The 20,473-nt window shown below is 38.0% G+C and overlaps 1 protein-coding gene across 2 annotated transcripts in view; it reads left to right on the top strand.

Annotated features, from left to right (window-relative positions):
* Nucleotides 1-20,473, top strand: part of RIC1 (RIC1 homolog, RAB6A GEF complex partner 1) — a 142,995-nt gene that overhangs the window by 25,878 nt on the left and 96,644 nt on the right. For both annotated transcript variants that reach the window (XM_068974030.1, XM_068974029.1), the window contains exon 2: nucleotides 19,351-19,458. In XM_068974030.1, coding sequence (XP_068830131.1) covers nucleotides 19,351-19,458 — 108 coding nt within the window. The remainder of the gene's footprint in view (nucleotides 1-19,350; nucleotides 19,459-20,473) is intronic.

Here is a 20,473-nt window from a genome sequence, read left to right as displayed (position 1 = left end):
TTATTTTATAGAGTGATATATTAGAGAAATTAAGAGGAGGAAAGATAAAAATACATTTATTCAGTCTTTTGCACTTATCCATTTACCATTTCCTGTTGTCTATGTTTCTTCTTTTGATTTGAGTTACCACCTTTGTCCCTAGTTTCCCAAATCATCCCCCACTCCCAGCTCAGTGATTTGCTTTGAAGACTCACAGTACACAGCATATAGCCATACTCATAACTGTAATTTATTACAACAAAAGTATACAAAGCAAATTTGCCAAAGGGAAAAGGTTTAGTGAGCAAGATCTGGAGGAACTAGCTGTGAGCTTCCAGTAGTCCTCTTTCAGTGTAGTTATGTAGGTTGTGCTTATTTTCTCCAGTGTCATTTTGTGATAGCATTTGTGTAGTGTTAAACACCAAGGAAGTTCATTATAGACCTAGTTCCCAAGATTTTTATTGGGGGCTTTTTGCCCAGTGCATACCAAATTTCACATTCTCTGAAAGAAAACAGGTTTGTGTAAATAGTTTAGGCACAGCCAGCCACTCTGATCAGTTAAGGAATGGTGGGAACCCTCCCAAAATCCAAGTTGCCATCTGCCAACTCAGGACGAACATCGTATGTTGGCTTTTTTTGTTTTTTTCAGGTACAGCAGTCTTAGACATTTTAGGTTAACTATTTTTTGCATACCGTTTGATGACATTTCCTTTTTTTTTCTGAGGGATTTCTTTTAGTATTTCTCATAAGGTGGCAGGCTTGCTAAGAACAAATTATTTTTATCTTTTTTTAATCTGGGATGACTTTCCTTTGCCTACAGCTTCAAAGGATAATTTTGCTGGATATAGTATTCGTAGCTGACAGTTTTTCTGTTTTCAGCATTTAAATATGTACTTTCAATGCCATCTAGTCTCCATTACTTCTGACAAGAACTCAGCCATTAATTGTATTTTTGTTCTTTTGTGTGTGGTTACCTGTTATACACATGTTCTTTTAACATCTTGTTGTTGACTGTAAGTAGTTTATGATGTATGTATACAAGTGTTTATCCCACTGGGGTTCTGTCAGGCATTCCAAATCTGGGGTTTACTGTTTATCACCAGACTGGGGACATTAGCAGTCATTATTTATTATTTTTTATCCCTTGTGTCATCTCGTGGAACTTCCCACTATACATATATTGGTGCACTTGATGTCCTACAGATCTCAGAGGCTTTCTTCAGTTCACTGTTTATTTTCTGTTTTTTAGATGGCTTAGTTTTATTGAACTGTTTTCGTGTTTTTTTGATTGTTTGCCATCTCAAATCTGCTGCTGAGTCTGTATAATGAAGTTTTCATTTCAGTTATTGTACTTTTAAACTGAAATTTCTAGAGTGGGTTCTGTTTTATTGATTTTACTCTTTTGAGATTTCCAGCTTGTTTGGGTGTCATCATATTTTCTTTTCATTATATAAACATACGTTACTTTATTCCTTTAATATATTATCATGACTGGTTTATTTGCCTGGTGTTTTGGGTCCACTCACAGTAGTTTCTTTTTCATTCTGTCTGACTCACTGTACATCTTCTGATTTTTCTGTTGATAATTGGCCGTTTTGATTAATTTATTAATAACTCTAAAGTCTTTTTTTTTTTCCCGAGAGTCATTGTTGCCGATTTTTTGTTTTAGTATTATGTTTTTTTTAAGTTAATTGGATGGATTTAATCTGCAAAATTTATGTCCCCTGCAACTGCAGCAACTGACTAACATCTCTGGTTATTTTTCTTATTTTCATTTTTACCATGGCTTTCTAGGAGCTGCCTCCATGTCTACATAGTGAGTGTTTAGATGTTCAAACATCTTGAGCCAGTAAAGCTGAGTTGATTATTGGTTGATATATGAATTAGGGAGTGTAGGCAAAGTTTAGGACGTTTTTATGTCTGACTCAGCTTGTACTTCCTGTCTGGCCCTTTGGGAACTTCTTTGCAAACAGCCTCTTAGTGAGTCTGTGTTGTGTGGGGAGCTTATTAGCCTGTTGGTACTCTTCATCTGTGCATGTACACAGCCTCGCTGACAGACAGGGATGAACGGGGAGCTTGGATGCTTAAGAGTTTTTCCTCTTGCTAAGCTCTGCCTCCCACTGAGCCAGGGATCTGTGGCAATCTTATCACTTCCCTCTTTGACTCCCTGGTTTCCAGGATTTTCCTGTTAAATTTCTGGCTGTTGTGGGATGTGCTACTTGCCCGAAGCAAGTCTGCAAACTCTAGGTTATCGGCACTGTCAGCTTTTTCTGTTTATTTTCTAAGAATTTACCGCTTTTATCAACAGTGCTCAAGGGTATATTGCACTCTGCTCCATATCAGGGCAGCCTATCTTTAGCAACAAAGCTGCTGGTTTTTCACTAGCAGCCCCAGCCTGGTGGCGCTACTGCCTACCAAGCCTCCTTGAGGGGATAGGACCAGTCCTGGCAAAAACATCATTTATTGCCACTGTTCTTACCTGAGATTCAGCAGTTTTTCATGCATAAAGTGTTCTTAATTTGTGTATGCCATCAGTTACTTTGCAAATACAGTAAGCTGACCCTTGAATAACAGGGGTTAGGGGCCCTGACCTTCTCTGTAGTTGTAAATCTGCATATAACTTTATTGGTTAGTGATTGACAATCCAAATTAATTTTTTAAATGTTTCTATTCTAGAATACTTGTGAATTGAAAGAATATCACACAGGATAAAGAACAGTAACATGGTAGGAGAGAAACAGCCTGATTTTAAGAGCTTGGAAGTGGGAATCAGGGATTTCTGAAATGTTACTCACTGTGTATAGAAAAGAAAGAAAATAGTTTATTGGCTGTCTTCTTCCTGTGCAGGAATGTGGGCATCTTAGTTAGATGCCAGGAGCATTGATGTTGAGATTGGGTCATCAGTCACAGTGCTGCCCTTAAGGAAAGTTGCACTTTGAAATTTGAGGAATGTTTGAAGCATGAAGTTAATTACTCATCACTACTGACATGGTATCAGTAGAAGTAGCATATTACTGATAAAAGTGCCCTGTGTATACCCTAATGGAATGTCAGTAACCAGAAAAACCTTTTTTTGAAAATCATCTAAAACACATTGGTAATCTTCTCTGTTTTTGTAAATAGCATTAAATATACTTAAATGGTGGCCTGTTTACTTACTTTTGGACTTTTTTTTGATGCGCAGTGAAGTGTTGATCTTAAGTGGATTTTGACCGGTGTATATACTAATATAATGATTATTCCAGTCAGGATTCAGAATATTTTGATCACTCCAGAAAGTTCCCTGTGCCCACTTCTAGTCATTCTGGTTCTCTTCCCCGTTCAGGTATCTGGTGGTCGAAGCCCTGTATTGCCAGAAAGTTGGGACTGATCTTGTCTTTGTTGACTGCGGTGTGTGAGGTCGCTTTAATCATGTCTGATTCTGTGACCCTTATGCACTGTAGCCCACCAGGTTCCTCTGTCCATGGGATTCTCCAGGCAAGAATACTGGAGTGAGTTGCCATGCCCTCCTCCAGGTGTCTTTGTTGATTAAGCTAAGCTGTTATTGGTGTCTTAAGTAGGCGTTTCAAATAAACTATTTCAAGGTAGCACTTGGGAGTTTTGTTCTGTAGTATGTTTAATAATGTAATCGTGAGACATTAAAATAATGAAACAGCAACAGATAACCTGGTGGGCTGCAGTCCATGGGGTTGCAAAGAGTTGCCCATGACTGCGTGACTAACACACACACACACAGTGCTTATTGAGTACTAAACATTCTGCCAAGTGCCTTATTATTTATTCAATTTTTGCAGAACCTACCAGTGAGGTAGGTTCTATTGTTGGATTTATTGTAAAGATATAGAAACTGAAGCATAGGAGAAACTAGTTTGTTTAAGCTCACAAAGCTATTAAATGGCAGAGCAGATATTTGAACCTTGTGTTCAGACTTCAGAGCCTATATTCTTAACCACTATATTATGTTCCCTGTTAGTATATGTGGGCTGAGTAGACCTTTTTGAGCTGATGAAGCAATCTAATCACCATTTATAGTGAGTTTTCCTATAGGACCCCAATTATCAATTTAAGACAGATACTGGAACATTACTTCTTTGAAAGTTGGAGTTCCCAGTTAAAAAAATAGACAATGGATTTGGATAGATGTTTCACCAAAATGATGTAATATAGCCAATAAGCACATGAAAAGAGGCTCAAAATGATTTATTCATTAGGGAAATGGTAAATAAACTACAAGATACTACCATACTCACTGGAACGGATACTATTAAAAAGAGCAAGCGTTGGCAAGGAGGTGGAAAAATTAGAACTCTCATGGGCTGCTGGTGTGAATGTGAAATAGTGCAGTCACTGTGGAAGACAGTTTGACAGTTCCTCAAAAAGTTAACAAAGTTATCATATGACCTAGCAATTCCATTCCTATGTATATAGCCGAAATAATTGGTAACAGGTGTTCAGTCAGGAATTTGTGGATGAACATTGATAGCAGCGCTTTTCACAGTAGCCAGAAGGTGGAAACAGCCCACATATCCATCAATAGATGAATGGATAAACACAATATGGTATATAGATACAAGGGAATATTATTCAGTCATATAACAATAATGTATTGATACATGCTACAACATGGAGGAACTTTAAAAGGTTATGTTAAATGAAACAGACCAGATATGAAAGGCCACAAATCATATGATTCTGTTTATATGAAATCTCCAGAATAGTCACATCCATAGGTCAGAAGGTAGATTATTGGTTGCTAGGAGCTGGGGGGTAGGGAGGGATTGAAGAATGACTATTAGTAGATACAGAGTGTCTTATTGAAGTGATTGAAAATACTCTGGAATTATATAGATGATTGCACAACTCTGAATATACAGAAACCTGGTAAACTAGACACTATAAAAGTAAAAAATAGACTAAAAGCTGATAATATTTAGTTTATCAGACATAATATACATTTATAACTACTTGAAAAGTAGATTAGAATTTCCTGAAGGCTGGTATAAGGAGCTCTTTATACTGTGTGATAATCTAGAGGAAAGATGAGTTGTTTAATCAAATAGGTTTAGAAAACATACATACTGTATCTATTGAAGATTGATAGTGTACATCAGCCCACTAAAGATTTGCTAAAGGTCTATGGTAAAGACACATGTTCAGCTTCAACACAGGATTTTTACAGCTGAATGGATCTCTAGTCCTTTAAATAATCACTAGTTTCTACAGAACCTACTTAGGTATATCCAGCATGGAAACTGCTGGTCACGTTATTAAAATTCTTAAGTTTATTAAGAATTAAGTAAAATAAATTCCTTAAACTGGCCACATTTCAAGTGCTCAGTAGTCATGTGTTACTAGTATGTATTATATTGGACAGTGCATTTCTCGTCTTGCTGAAAGCTTGATTGGAAAGTGTTAGTATAGGTAATACAATAAGACATACAGTCATAGGATGTTTTAATTTACTCTTAGTATTCTACTTTTCAGTTATTATGGAGCATTACAAAGAGAGAATATGATAGATTGAATCATGTCTCCCACCAAAAAGTTGATTTCCTAACCCACAGTACCAGAAAAAGAATTTTTTTTTTTAGTAGAGTCAATAGTTAATTGGGGGGGCCTTTAAACGTGTTGATTTCTGCTATTGACAAAGTCAGAGTGGTACTTATTAATATTTATAACATTTCTTACTACATTTATGCAAAATGAAGAGAAGAAGAAGAGGTGAGACTGAAGACTGCTGCTTGTCTGCTTTACATAAAAACTTGGTGGTTTCATAAGCCCATGTTATTGTACATTATTCTTTTGTTTCAGTATGGATCCAAAAAGAGTAAAAAAAAAACATCAGGTTTAGTATGCTTTCTGACTTCCAAATTACAGAATTATTCATTTTGAGAACTGAAAAATTTACAAAATATAAACATTAAAATAGAAATTAAAAATTAGCAAATACTAAAATAAAACATAGCTATGATTTTAATTTAGTGATTAAATGTCACTCCGATTGACTCATCTTTATTAATCCAATAGGCAAATTATTGTCATTGCTGATTATAGCAATAGAAACCTTTTTGTTTTCAAAGCCCTCTTATTGAATTGGTTAATGTCTTCTTTGTAATCAATATTAAATAATTTTTCAGATAGGTCAAAGATCCATGAATCATCAAAAATGTAGAATTTATGCTAACTTGTATCTTAGATGTATTCATTTTAGTTGCGAAACAAATTACAATCAGTTTTTGTTGTTTTTGTCTTTCTGTCCCTCCTACCTTTTGCCATAGTTCATGTCTCTCTTAAGGCTTTTGCAGTAGATTCTGAGTAGGCCTAAGTATTTTTTCCCTTTAATTAGTTCTTCAAAAGACCATATAAGATAACTTGTTTTTAACTTTCAAACGATATTTTTTAGTATATAATTGACATATGTGTAAATTGTACATATTTGTAGTTTAAATTTGGTTTTTTGACATGTATATACCCATGTAACTATCACTGTAATTGTGATAATGAACACATCTTTTATCACTCTGTTTCCTCCTGTCTCTCTTTTTTTTGTGTGGTTTATTTATTTATTTTTTTTACTTTACAATATTATATTGGTTTTGCCATACATCAACATGAATTTCGAAACATGTATAATACCCTCCTGTCTCTTTATAGTTGCTTCCCACTGCTCTTCATCTCTTGACAGTGACTCATCTGCTTACTTCTCTCACTGTAGATTAGTTTGCATTTTCTAAAATTTTATATAAATGAAATCGTACGTATATTCTTGTTTTTTGGTTGTTGTGTGTCTTTCACTTAGCATAATTGTAAAGAGGAAATTAACATTGGTACAGTAAGTATAAATCTCATTGAAATTTTCCCCAATTTTTTTTATGGATGATTTGTTTCTGTTCTAGACTTGTATTTCACACTGCATGTAGTTGTTATTTCCCCTTAGTCTTCCATTCAGTACAGTTGTTCAGTTTTCCTTGTCTTTTATGATCCTCTGGAAGAATATTGTTCAGTTCATTTATAGCATCAGTCAGCTTGTTTTCTCTTTTTTTTTCCTTCATGAATGGAATGTGCTTATGTATTTTTGGTAGAAATATCATGAAAATGTCCTTCTCAGTATATATCAGAGTTCATGATGTTCATATGTCTTTCTGTTGTCGACCTTTACCTTGATCACTTGTTGTCTGCCAGTTTTCTCTACTGTAAAGTTATTGTAACTTGGAGAAGATAATGTGCATATCATGTTTTTTCTGAAACTTATGCATGCTGATTTTAGTGTCCATTGTTGGATCTTGGCTGCAGCTATTATGCTGTTATGTGGTGTTTATCTAATTCTCTGCATCCCTGTTTCCTTTTGCATTTATTAATTGGAACACTAATATAAGAAAGAGCTGTCCTTTTGCTTTCATTTATTCAGTAACTTGTATCAGTATATTTTTGTGTATATATGCTAAAATACAACACTAATTTTATTTAAATTTTTGATTTTAAAAAATTGAATTTTGTTTTTACTCTTAAGACTTTTTCATTTATTTTCGATACAAGTCACTGATGCAGATATGATTTCCTTGTTTTTTTTAAATTTCAGTTTATAGCATGTCTTTATTCTTTTTAGTAGTGTTTTCTAAAGTGTTTTGAAGTATTTTTTAATTTTTATAAGGATCACTCTGTCACTTTTAATAATATTTATTTTGTGAGTCATGATTTTTATATCTTATCTACAAAATCTTTTCCTAATCCAAGACCACAGAAGATTTTCTCCTGTATTCCTGAACGTTGATGGATCAGGTCTTACATATAGGTCTATAATAGGTGAATTAATTGTATTAATGTATATGTATTAATATATCTTTTCCGTTCAGTTGCTCAGTCATGTCTGACTCTTTGCGACCCCCATGAACTGCAGCACACCAGGCCTCCCTGTCCATCACCAGCTCCCGGAGTTTACCCAAACTCATGTCCATTGAGTCAGTGATGCCATCCAACCATCTCATCCTCTGTCCTCCCCTTCCCCTCCTGCCCTCAGTCTTTCCCAGCATCAGGGTCTTTTCAAATTAGTCAGCTTTTCACATCAGATGGCCAAAGTATTGGAGTTTCAGCTTCAACATCAGTCCTTCCAATGAACACCCAGGACTGATCTCCTTTAGGATGGACTGGTTGGATCTCCTTGCAGTCCAAGGGACTCTCAAGAGTCTTCTCCAACACCACAGTTCAAAAGCATCAATTCTTCGGCGCTCAGCCTTCTTCACAGTCCAACTCTCACATCCATACGTGACTACTAGAAAAACCATAGCCTTGACTAGACGGACCTTTGTTAGAAAAGGAATGTCTCTGCCTTTTAATATGCTGTCTAGGTTGGTCATAACTTTCTTTCCAAGGAGTAAGCGTCTTTTAATTTCATGGCTGCAGTCACCATCAGCAGCCCCCCAAAATAAAGACAGCCACTGTTTGCACTGTTTCCCCATCTATTTGCCATGCAGTGATGGGATTGGATGCCATGATCTTCGTTTTCTGAATGTTGAGCTTTCAGCCAACTTTTTCACTCTTCTTTCACTTTCATCAAGAGGCTCTTTAGTTCTTCTTTACTTTCTGCCATAAGGGTGGTATCATCTGCATATCTGAGATTATTCAATATTTCTCCCAGCAATCTTGATTCCAGCTTGTGCTTCTTCCAGCCCAGTGTTTCTCTTGATGTACTCTGCATATAAGTTAAATAAGCAGGGTGACAGTATACAGTCCTGACGTACTCCTTTTCCAATTTGGAACCCGTGTGTTGGTCCATGTCCAGTTTTTACTGTTGCTTCTTGACTGCATAGAGGTTTCTCAAGAGGCAGGTCAGGTGGTCTGGTTTAGGTATAGTTATTTTAATACTTTTGTGTTTTAACTTTTATACTAGGATTGAAAGAAATTTACCTATCACCATTACAGTATTCTGTATTTGTCTATATTTATAGTAGTGAAAACTGTGGTGTTGGAGAAGACTCTTCAGAGTCCCTTGGACTGCAAGGAGATCCAACCAGTCCATCCTAAAGGAGACCAGTCCTGGATGTTCATTGGAAGGACTGATGCTGAGGTTGAAACTCCAATACTTCGGCCACCTTATGCGAAGAGTTCTCATTGGAAAAGACCCTGATGCTGGGAGAGATAGGGGGCAGGAGGAGAAGGGAATGACAGAGGATGAGATGGCTGGATGGCATCACTGACTCGATGCACATGAGTTTGGGTGAACTCTGAGAATTGGTGATGGACCCGGAGGCCTGGCGTGCTGCGATTCATGGGGTCGCAAAGAGTCTGATGCAACTGAACTGACTGAAGTGTTAGTCACTTAGTCATGTCCGATTCTTTATGATCCCATGGACTGTAGTCTGCTAGGCTCTTCTGTCCATGAAATTCTTCAAGAAAGAATATTGGAGTGGGTAGCCTAAGTCCCCTACATACAAATGAGTTGTGTTCCGAAAGCAAGTTCATAAGTCCAGTTTGTCATAAGTCCACCAAAGTTAGCCTAGGTACGCAACTAACACAATTGGCTGTGTAGTACTGTACTATAATAGGTTTTTTTTTTTAATTAAAAAAATTAATTGGTGAATAATTGTTTCACAATGCTATGTTAGTTTCTGCTGAACAACAATGTGAATCAACTATAAGTATACATATATTCCCTCCTATCCCCTCCATTCCACCCCTTTAGGTCATCACAGAGCAGCGAGCTGGGCTCACTGTGTTACACAGAGCTTCCCACTAGCTATAGAGTTTACACATAGTGGTGTATGTCAGTCAGTGCTGCTCTCTGAATTTATCCCACCGCTCCTTCCCCCATTCTCTACTCCTGCCCTGCAAATAGGTTCATTGGTACTCTTTTTCTAGATTCCATAGATATGTGTTAATAGATGATATTTGTTTTTCTCTTTCTGCCTGACTTCATTATAACACGTTTATAGTACTTTTCACACAAGGAATATGTAAAAAACAAAAAATATTTTTAATCTTACAGTACAGTACCTTGAAAAGTACAGTAGTATAGTACAACAGCTGGCATACAGAGGCTGGCGTTGCGTGAACAGGCAAGAAGAGTTATTGATGGGAGGAGGGAGAGAAGGTGGGAGATGAGAGATGGAGGGCAAGCTACAATTTGCCTGATATTGATGGAAGTTTGCAACTTGAATGTTCATATGTACTTACTGTACCTGTGCCAGCCAATTTTATACTTTCTTATGCTGTTATGTTCCCTGGTGGCTTAGAGGGTAAAGCGTCCGCCTGCAATGTGGGAGACCCAGGTTCAATCTCTGAGTTGGGAAGATCCCCTGGAAAAGGCAATGGCACCCCATTCCAGTACTCTTGCTTGGAAAATCCCATGGACGGAGGAGCCTGGTAGGCTGCAGTCCATGGGGTCACTAAGAGTTGGACATGACTGAGCGACTTCACTTTCACTTTTATGCTATTATGTTGCTGTTTAGTGAGTCTTCGTTTTAACCTGAAGAGTTGGTGAGTAGGGCTAGTGGTGATGAACTCCCTCAATTTTTGTTTATTTGGGAAAGATTTTAGTTTTCCTTCCTTTTTTAAAGACAGCTTGCCATTATAGTATTCTTGGTTGACAGCTTTTATCTTTTAGCACTTTGAATATATTGTCCCACTACCTTCTGACCTGCAAAGTTTTTGCTGAGAAATTCATGTGATTCCCTTGTACATTACAAGTTGGCTTTTTCTTCTGCTTTCAAATTTCCATCTTCGGTTTGAATTTTGACAGTTTAATCTTAATTTGTCTCATTGGAGATTTGAGTTCCTTTTCTTTGGGGTTTTTATGGGCTTCTTGGATCTGGGAATCCATTTCCTTCCTCAGATTTGGGAAGCTTTCAGCCATTCTTTCTTTGAATAAATTTTCTGGTCATTTTTTCTTCTATACATACATTGATTGGGCTGCTTGTTGGTGTCTGACAAGTTCCTTAGTTTTTTTTTGTTTTTTTGTTAGATTTTTTTTTTAACTTTTTTTTCCTTATGCTTTTGTGTGTGTGTGTGTTGTTGTTGTTGTTGTTGTTTTTCAATTTTCATGGTTGTGCCACACAGCATGTTGGATATTAGTTCCCCAACCAGGGATCAAACCTGTGCTCCTTGCATTGGAAGTGCAGTCTTAACTACCGGACTGCCAGAGAAGTCCCATTGCTTTTGTAACTGAATGATTCCTGATCAGTTTCCTTAGACCTTTCTGCTTGATAGTTTCCCACTGAACCCCTCTGGTGAAATTTTATTTCAGTTATTTTGTTTTTTAGCTCTATGATTTTTGCTTGGCGGGCATATATGTGTGTGTGGGTGTGTATACACATATATGGATGTGTATATATTTAATAGTATTTTATGTTGGAATTCTCACTTTGCTTATGCATTATTTTCCTCACTTAAGTGAACACGTTTGTGATGGTTGTTTTGAATATGTCCAGTAAATGATAAATCTCTAGTTCACTATGGTCTCTTTCTAGACATTTATCCTGTGTCCTTTGGAACACAGTTGCCTGTTTCTTCATCTTCCTTGACTCTCCTTGTTGGTTTCTGTGCATTAGACAAAGCAAGCAACTCTCCAGTCTTAATGGATTGGCCTCATATAGTAGAAGATCCCTACCAGTAAGCCCAGCCAGAGATTCCGATGGCATCTCAAAACTTGAAACCAAGCCATGCCTGTGGGGCAACCCAAGACGGGCGGGTCATGGTGGAGAGGTCTGACAGAGCGTGGTCCACTGGAGAAGGGAATGGCAAGCCACTTCAGTATTCTTGCCTTGAGAACACCATGAACAGTATGAAAAGGCAAAATGATAGGATACTGAAAGAGGAACTCCCCAGGTTATTAGGTGCCCAATATGCTACTGGAGATCAGTGGAGAAATAACTCCAGAAAGAATGAAGTGATGGAGCCAAAGCAAAAACAGTACCCAGCTGTGGATGTGACTAGTGATAGAAGCAAAATCTGATACAGTAAAGAGCAATATTGCATAGGAACCTGGAATGTCAGGTCTATGAATCAGGGCAAATTGGAACTGGTCAAACAAGAGATGGCAAGGGTGAACGTCGACATTCTAGGAATCAGGGAACTAAAATGGACTGGAATGGGTGAATTTAACTCAGATGACCATTATATCTACTACTGCGGGCAGGAATCCCTCAGAAGAAATGGAGTAGCCATCATTATCAACAAAAGAGTCTGAAATGCAGTACTTAGATGCAGTCTCAAAAACGACAGAATGATCTCTGTTCATCTCCAAGGCAAACCATTCAATATCACAGTTATCCAAGTCTATGCCCCTACCAGTAACGCTGAAGAAGCTGAAGTTGGACGGTTCTATGAAGACCTATAAGACCTTTTAGAACTAACACCCCAAAAAGATGTCCTTTTCATTATAGGGAACTGGAATATGCAAGTAGGAAGTCAAGAAACACCTGGAGTAACAGGCAAATTTGGCCTTGGAATGTGGAATGAAGCAGGGCAAAGTCTAATAGAGTTTTGCCAAGAAAGTGCACTGGTCATAGCAAACACCCTCTTCCAACAACACAAGAGAAGACTCTACACATGGGCATCACCAGATGGTCAACACCGAAATCAGATTGATTATATTCTTTGCAGCCAAAGTTGGAGAAGCTCTATACAGTCAATAAAAACAAGACCAGGAGCTGACTGTGGCTCAGATCATAAACTCCTTATTACCAAATTCAGACTTAAATGGAAGAAAGTAGGGAAAACCGCTAGACCATTCAGGTATGACCTAAATCAGATCCCGTATGATTATACAGTGGAAGTGAGAAATAGATTTAAGGGCCTAGATCTGATAGATAGAGTGCCTGATGAACTATGGAATGAGGTTCATGACATTGTACAGGAGACAGGGATCAAGACCATCGCCATGGAAAAGAAATGCAAAAAAGCAAAATGGCTGTCTGGGGAGGCCTTACAAATAGCTGTGAAAAGAAGAGAAGCAAAAAGCAAAGGAGAAAAGGAAAGATACAGGCATCTGAATGCAGAGTTCCAAAGAATAGCAAGAAGAGATGAGAAAGCCTTCCTCAGCGATCAATGCAAAGAAATAGAGGAAAAGAACAGAATGGGAAAGACTAGAGATCTCTTCAAGAAAATTAGAGATACCAAGGGAACATTTCATGCAAAGATAGACTCGACAAAGGACAGAAATGGTCTGGACCTAACAGAAGCCGAAGATATTAAGAAGAGGTGGCAAGAATACACGGAAGAACTGTACAAAAAGATCTTTACGACCCAGATAATCATGATGATGTGATCACTAATCTAGAGCCAGACATCCTGGAATGTGAAGTCAAGTGGGCCTTAGAAAGTATCACTAAGAACAAAGCTAGTGGAGGTGATGGAATTCCAGTTGACCTGTTTCAAATCCTGAAAGATGATGCTGTGAAAGTGCTGCACTCAATATGCCAGCAAATTTGGAAAACTCAGCCGTGGCCACAGGACTGGAAAAGGTCCGTTTTCATTCCAATCCCAAAGAAAGGCAATGCCAAAGAATGCTCAAACTACCGCACAATTATACTCATCTCACACACTAGTAAAGTAATGCTCAAAATTCTCCAAGCCAGGTTTCAGCAATAAGTGAACCGTGAACTCCCTGATGTTCAAGCTGGTTTTAGAAAAGGCAGAGGAACCAGAGATCAAATTGCCAACATCTGCTGGATCATGGAAAAAGCAAGAGAGTTCCAGAAAAGCATCTATTTCTGCTTTATTGACTATGCCAAAGCCTTTGACTGTGTGAATCACAACAAACTGTGGGAAATTCTGAAAGAGATGGGAATACCAGAGCACCTAACCTGCCTCTTGAGAAATCTGTATGCAGGTCAGGAAGCAACAGTTAGAACTGGACATGAAACAACAGACTGGTTCCAAATAGGAAAAGGAGTGAGTCAAGGCTGTATATTGTCACCCTGCTTATTTAACTTATATGCAGAGTACATCATGAGAAATGCTGGACTGGAAGAAACACAAGCTGGAATCAAGATTGCTGGGAGAAATATCAGTAACCTCAGATATGCAGATGACACCACCCTTATGGCAGAAAGCAAAGAGGAGCTAAAAAGCCTCTTGATGAAAGTGAAAGAGGAGAGTGAAAACGTTGGCTTAAAGCTCAACACTCAGACAACTAAGGTCATGGCATCTGGTCCCATCACTTCATGGGAAATAGATGGGGAAACAGTGGAAACAGTGTCAGACTTTATTTTTTTGGGCTCCAAAATCAGTGCAGATGGTGACTGCAGCCATGAAATTAAAAGACGCTTAACTCCTTGGAAGAAAAGTTATGACCAACCTAGATAGTATATTCAAAAGCAGAGACATTATTTGCCGACTAAGGTCCGTCCAGTCAGGGCTCTGGTTTTTCCTGTGGTCATGTATGGATGTGAGAGTTGGACTGTGAAGAAGGCTGAGCGCCGAAGAATTGATGCTTTTGAAGTGTGGTGTTGGAGAAGACTCTTGAGAGTCCCTTGGACTGCAAGGAGATCCAGCCAGTCCATTCTGAAGATCAGCCCTGGGATTTCTTTGGAAGGAATGATGCTAAAGCTGAGACTCCAGTACTTTGGCCACCTCATGCGAAGAGTTGACTCATTGGACAGGACTCTGATGCTGGGAGGGATTGGGGGCAGGAGGAGAAGGGAATAACAGAGGATGAGATGGCTGGATGGCATCACGGACTTGATGGACGTGAGTCTGAGTGAACTCCGGGAGATCGTGATGGACAAGGAGGCCTGGTGTGCCGCAATTCATGGGGTTGGAAAGAGTCGGACACGACTGAGCGACTGAACTGAACTGAACATGCTTACTTTGTTCTTTTCAGCCCCCTAGTATCTGGGTTATGCTGGATCCCTCTACAGCATCAAAACTAGTAATACTGAAGCTATTTCTCAGGCCTCCTCTAAAAAAGTTCGGTCATTTGATGCTTCATCTAACTGTTTCCCTCCCTAGGGAGAAGCTAAGAGCTGAGCTTTTTAATCCAGTTGCTCTGTGCTGAGCTGGAGGAGGAGCAACGCTAGCCCAAACCTTGGTCTCTATTCTCATCAACTCCTTGGTGGCTAAATTATGTCAGTATCATCACTGCTCAGTGGAAGGCCAGAGAGACCCCCCCACCCCCACCCCTGCCCTGCACTCTGGGCAGCCCCCAGAAAAGTTGAAGCATTGAAGTTGTGGACTAATTCTTTAGCTCCACAGGGAGAAACTACGCTTGTGGAGGGACAGTGGTTATCCACTCAGTGTATGCTTAGTGAAAGAGGAGAGTGAAAAAGCTGACTTAAAACCCAACATTCAGAAAACGAAGATCATGGCATTGGGTGCCATCACTTCACGGCAAATAGATGGGGAAACAATGGAAACAGTGACAGACTTTATTTTTTTGCGCTCCAGAATCACTGCAGATGGTGACTGCAGCCATGAAATTAAAAGATGCTTGCTCCTTGGAAGAAAAGTTGTGACAAACCTAGACAGCATATTAGAAAGCAGAAACATTGCTTTACCAACAAAGGTTCATCTAGTCAAAGCTTTGGTTTTTCCTGTAGTCATGTATGAATGTGAGAGTTGGACCATAAAGAAAGCTAAGCACTGAAGAATTGATGCTTTTGAAGTGTGGTGTTGGAGAAGACCTCTGAGAGTCCCTTGGACAGCAAGGAGATCAAACCAGTCAACTGGAAGGACTGAAGCTGAAGCTCCAATACTCTGGCCACCTGATATGAAGAACTGACTCATTGGAAAAGACCCTGCCTGATACTGGGAAAGATTGAAGGCAGGAGGAGAAAGGGGATAACAGAGGATGAGATGGTTGGATGGCATCACCAACTCAATGGACGTGAGTTTGAGCAAGCTCTGGGAGTTGATGATGGATAGGGAAGCCTGCATGCTACAGCCTATGGAGTTGCAAAGAGTTGGGCACAGCTCAACAACTGAAGCCCCCAGACAGCTAGACATTTCCAGGTCCTGTCAGCACTCTGAGACGGATAAGACAACCCATTCGTTTGAGTAGACCCCATAAAGTTGGGGTTTTGGACATGTGGACCAATTCTTTCTTTCTCCAGGGGGAAGCTGAGAGCTAGAATTTTCTTCTCTGCTAACCTTGTGCTGAGCTGTAGAGAATAGCGATGGTGACTACTATCCAAGCCACTGTCTCTGTCCTCCCCCAGGTAGCTTGATTATGCCAGTTCTGACAGTATCTTATGCAAGACTGACAAGATAGAAGCCTGTCCTCTGAGGAGCCCCCTTGGAAAGGTTGGCGCATTGGACACACAGACCACTCCTTTTCCTTTGTAGGGATTAACTGTGGGCTGGAGGGTTTCATCCTGCTTGTATGACACTGTGTTGGTGGTAGGAATTCTGGTGAGAAGGTGTCCTGAGTTTTCCTACCAGTTTTAATGAGCCTTCTTGCTCATTCATCCAGCATTCAGGTGCTTTTCAATTAGTTTCTGTATTCCTCAAAAAAGGGGATTTGTCTGTGAATTGTTAGGGGTTGAGGAAAGAATCCACAAGTATGTATTCTGACATTTTGCTAATGTCATTTCCCATCAAGGTATTTTTTTTTAACTTTTAATTGATATTTGAAGTACAATCACTAATGACTGGCAGTTTTGTTTTCAGAGCTTTGTCAGTGTCTTAGAAACTTCTGTATTTCAATTTTAGAGATTGAAAAAAGCTTCTGAGGGAATGACTTATGTGGCTTTGGAAAATGGTGTTGTAACTGGTTATTCTCAAGCTAAATTAAAAGAAGTTATCCATAACAACTGTATTCTATTTGGTAAAATTGTTTTTTATGAGAATATATTTAGCAATTCCAAAATACTGTATACATATGTAGAACAGAGAACTAAATTAGTTGTATGAAATGATAGCCAAGCACTCACTGTCAGAAGAAAGTTCCAAGTAAGGGTGAAGTCTAGAATTAAGCACATTGTGCTTGATTATGGTCACATATGTTTCTGTTTATAAACATTTGCATATATTAAAATCAGTATTTATAGATATGTGTGTAGATGTGGGTTAGTATAGGTTCATATATTTCCTACTGTATTTTCTCAGAAAACCTAAAGGTAATGACATCCCACTAACAGTAAGCATCTTGGTTTCAGGTCTTGTTTTCTAAATATTGTTTCTAATTAAAAGAGTCAGGAATTTCTGAAAAAGTTGTTGATTCTAGAGCAAAGGCAGACAAAGTACCAGGTGACCTTGTGGAGCTTTTTTTTAGTGTCAGAAATTAGATGTCCAGTTGTTCCAGCATCATTTGTTGAGAAGACCATCTCTTCTCCATTATGTTGCCTTTGCTCCTTTGTCAGAGGTTAGTTGACTGTGTTTGTGTGTGTCAGTTTCTGGGCTCTCTATTCTGTGGCATTGATCTGTTTTCTACTCTTGCCGATACCACATTGTCTTCATTTCTTTGTCTTTATAGTAAGTCTTGAAATTTGGTGTCCGTCTTTCAATTTAGTTTGTTTCTTTTAATATTGAATTGGGTGTTCTGGGATCTTTTGCCTCTCCATGTAAACTTTAGAACCAGTTGGTCAGCATTTGTAAAATAACTTGTGATTTTGATTGGGATTGTGTTGAATCTGTAGATCAAGTTCAGAAGAATTGAAGATTCTTCTTTTGTTCATTGAAACTTTGTAGATTTCCTCACATAGGTCTTACACATATTTTGAATTTGTACCTAAGTATTTTTTGTTGAAACTTCCGCTTATCCGTTGCTAGTAGATAGAAAAGCAATTGATTTTTGTTTAATAACACTTTATCCTGCAACCGTGCTGTAATCACTTATTACTTTCACAAATTTTTTGTTGTTCATTCTTTCTGATTTTCTGTATGTGTGGCCATATCATCTAAGAACAAGTTGAATTTTTCTTCTTAATCTGTATATCTTTTATTTCCTTTTCTTGTGTTATTGCATTAGCTCAGTATGATTTTGAAAAGGAAGGGTGTACCTACCTGATCTTATCAGGAAAACTAGTTTTTTCCAGTGAGTATGCTGTTAGCCATAGGCTTTTGTAGATCTTCTTTGTCAGGTTGAAAAAGTTCCCCTCTGTTCCTAGTTTGCTGAGAATTTTTGTCCTGAATGGTGTTGAATTTTGTCAAATTCTTTTTCTACATCTGTTGATTCCTTTAGCCTGTTTATATGATGGTTGATTATATTAGTTTTCACATGTACCAATCTTGAAGACCTGTAGTAAATCCCACTTGATTATGGTATATAATTCTCTTATACATCGTTGGATTTGATTTGCTAATACTGTGTTCAGAATTTTTGCATCTTTGTGCACGAGAGATACTGGTTTGTCATTTTCTTATAATGCCTTTTCTGGTTTTAGTATTGGGGTGATACTGGCCTCAAGGAAGGAGTTCATATTCTCTGCTTTTATCTTCTGAAAGAGATTGTAGAAATTTTGTATAACTTTTTTCTTATGTGTTTGGTAGAATCCACCAGTGAACCCATCTGGGCTGATCCTTTCTGTCTTTGAACCTCATTAATTATCAGTTCAGTTTCTTTAATAGATATAGACTTATTTAGATTTTTTTTTATGGTTTTTTTTATCTGATTTGCTTGGACTGTTTAAACTTATGAATTAATATTGTTGTTCAGTTGCTAAGTTGTGTCTAACTCTTTGCAACCCCATGGACTGCAGCACTCCAGGCTGTCCTTTACTATCTCCCAGAGTTTGCTCAGGTTCTTGTCCATTGAGTTGGTAATGCCATCCAGCCATCTCATCCTCTGCCACCCCCTTCTCCCCCTGCCCTCAATCTTTCTCAACATGAGGGTGTTTTCCAATGAGTCAACTCTTTGAATCAGGTGGCCAAAGTTTTGAAGCTTCAGCATCAGTCCTTCCAATGACTGTTAAGGGTTGATTTCCTTTAGGATTGACTGGTTTTATCTCCTTGAGGTGCAGGTGACTCTCAAGGGTCTTCTCCAGCACCACAATTCAAAAGCATCAATTCTTCACCCCTCAAGTCTTCTTTATGGTCCAACTCTCCCATCCGTACATGACTACTGGAAAAAACATAGCTCTGACTATATGGACCTTTGTTGGCACAGTGATGTCTCTGCTTTTTAATACACTGTCTAGTTTTGTCATAGCTTTTTCCTTCCAAGGAGGAAATATCTTTTAATTTTGTGGCTGACCCCATCTGCAGTGGTTTTGGAGTGCAGAAAAATAAAACTGTCAGTGCTTCCACTTTTTCCCCTTCTATTTGCCATGAAGTGATGGGACTGCATGCCATGATCTTAGTTTTTTAATGTTGAGTTAGAAAAGGTTATGTTATCTTTTATTATACTTCTAAAATTATTAAAATCCTGTCAGTACGTCGTGATGTTATCTTAGATTTACTTATTAGAAACATTAATAAAATACAACTTTTTTCTTCCAGCCCAGTGTATTAATTGTAACCTACAAGGAACCTGCAAAATCATCTTCTCAGTTTGGGTCCTACAAGCAAGCTGAATGGAGGCCAGATAGTACCATGATAGCTGTGTCAGTAAGTAAATTTTAATGGTGTTTTCTTATGAAATCATTACGTTGCATCTAAATTGGATTTTCTTGGGTGAGATCTTTTTACTCTTTCACACTCTAGTTTTTACCGTCTGTGATAGCAGTTGTTCTATTTAGGTTACTCCTACTATATCTTCTTTCTTGATTCTTCTACTTCTTCCCACCGATAAATGGTGCCTACTTTGTTTTCTCTTTATTCCTTTCACTTGCCTTAAAGTCTAATCCAGATTTTTTAAGCTTTCTTCTATATTCACGTGGTATTCTCAGATTTATATTATGAATCCTTCCCTTTATTCCCAGGGATGTGTCACAAAAATGATAAATTTTGTGTTTATGTCATACAACATTCTCATATCCATTTGAATTTATTTCTGCATCTCTTCTCTGGTCCATTAATGTGCTTAGGTCTGGTTGATCTTACCTTTTCAAATTCTATTTTTTCATTGTCATCATCACCTAATTTGAGTTAGTGATGTTAATTTGAATTATCATGGTTAACATTTATTGAGCACCTTCTATGTAAGTGTTGTTATAATCAGATTATGTGCATCATCTCTTTCAATCTTTAAATGAACACTTCAAAGTAAATACAATTGCCCTTTCTAGTAGATTAGTGTATTGAGGGTTTGAGAAATTAAGTTTTATCCACAGTTACACAGATAGTATATATTAGAGAGAAGGGCTTTAAAATGAGATACTTAGATTCCATTTACTGTCCTTTCAACTACTACACTAATTTATCTCTGTGCTTTCAATCCTTTTCCTGTTTATGCTGTTTAATACTGACTGGGTTAATCATCCGAAAATGCCTCCATAAAATAAAAAATATTGAGTAGTTACTCACTTCCTATAGAAAGGTTTTGCAGATTACCAACTGTGTATCATATCTACTCTGCTTCCTCTTGGTATGTGGACTATAAACTAAGAATAGTTTTATGTATTTAAATGATTGAAAACAATCAGAGGAAAAATATTTTTGACAGTTGAAAATTATTTAAAAT

This window comes from Capricornis sumatraensis, chromosome 6 (assembly GCF_032405125.1).
Source record: "Capricornis sumatraensis isolate serow.1 chromosome 6, serow.2, whole genome shotgun sequence".
NCBI lineage: Eukaryota > Metazoa > Chordata > Mammalia > Artiodactyla > Bovidae > Capricornis > Capricornis sumatraensis.
This window is presented reverse-complemented; position numbering and strand designations above follow the sequence as displayed.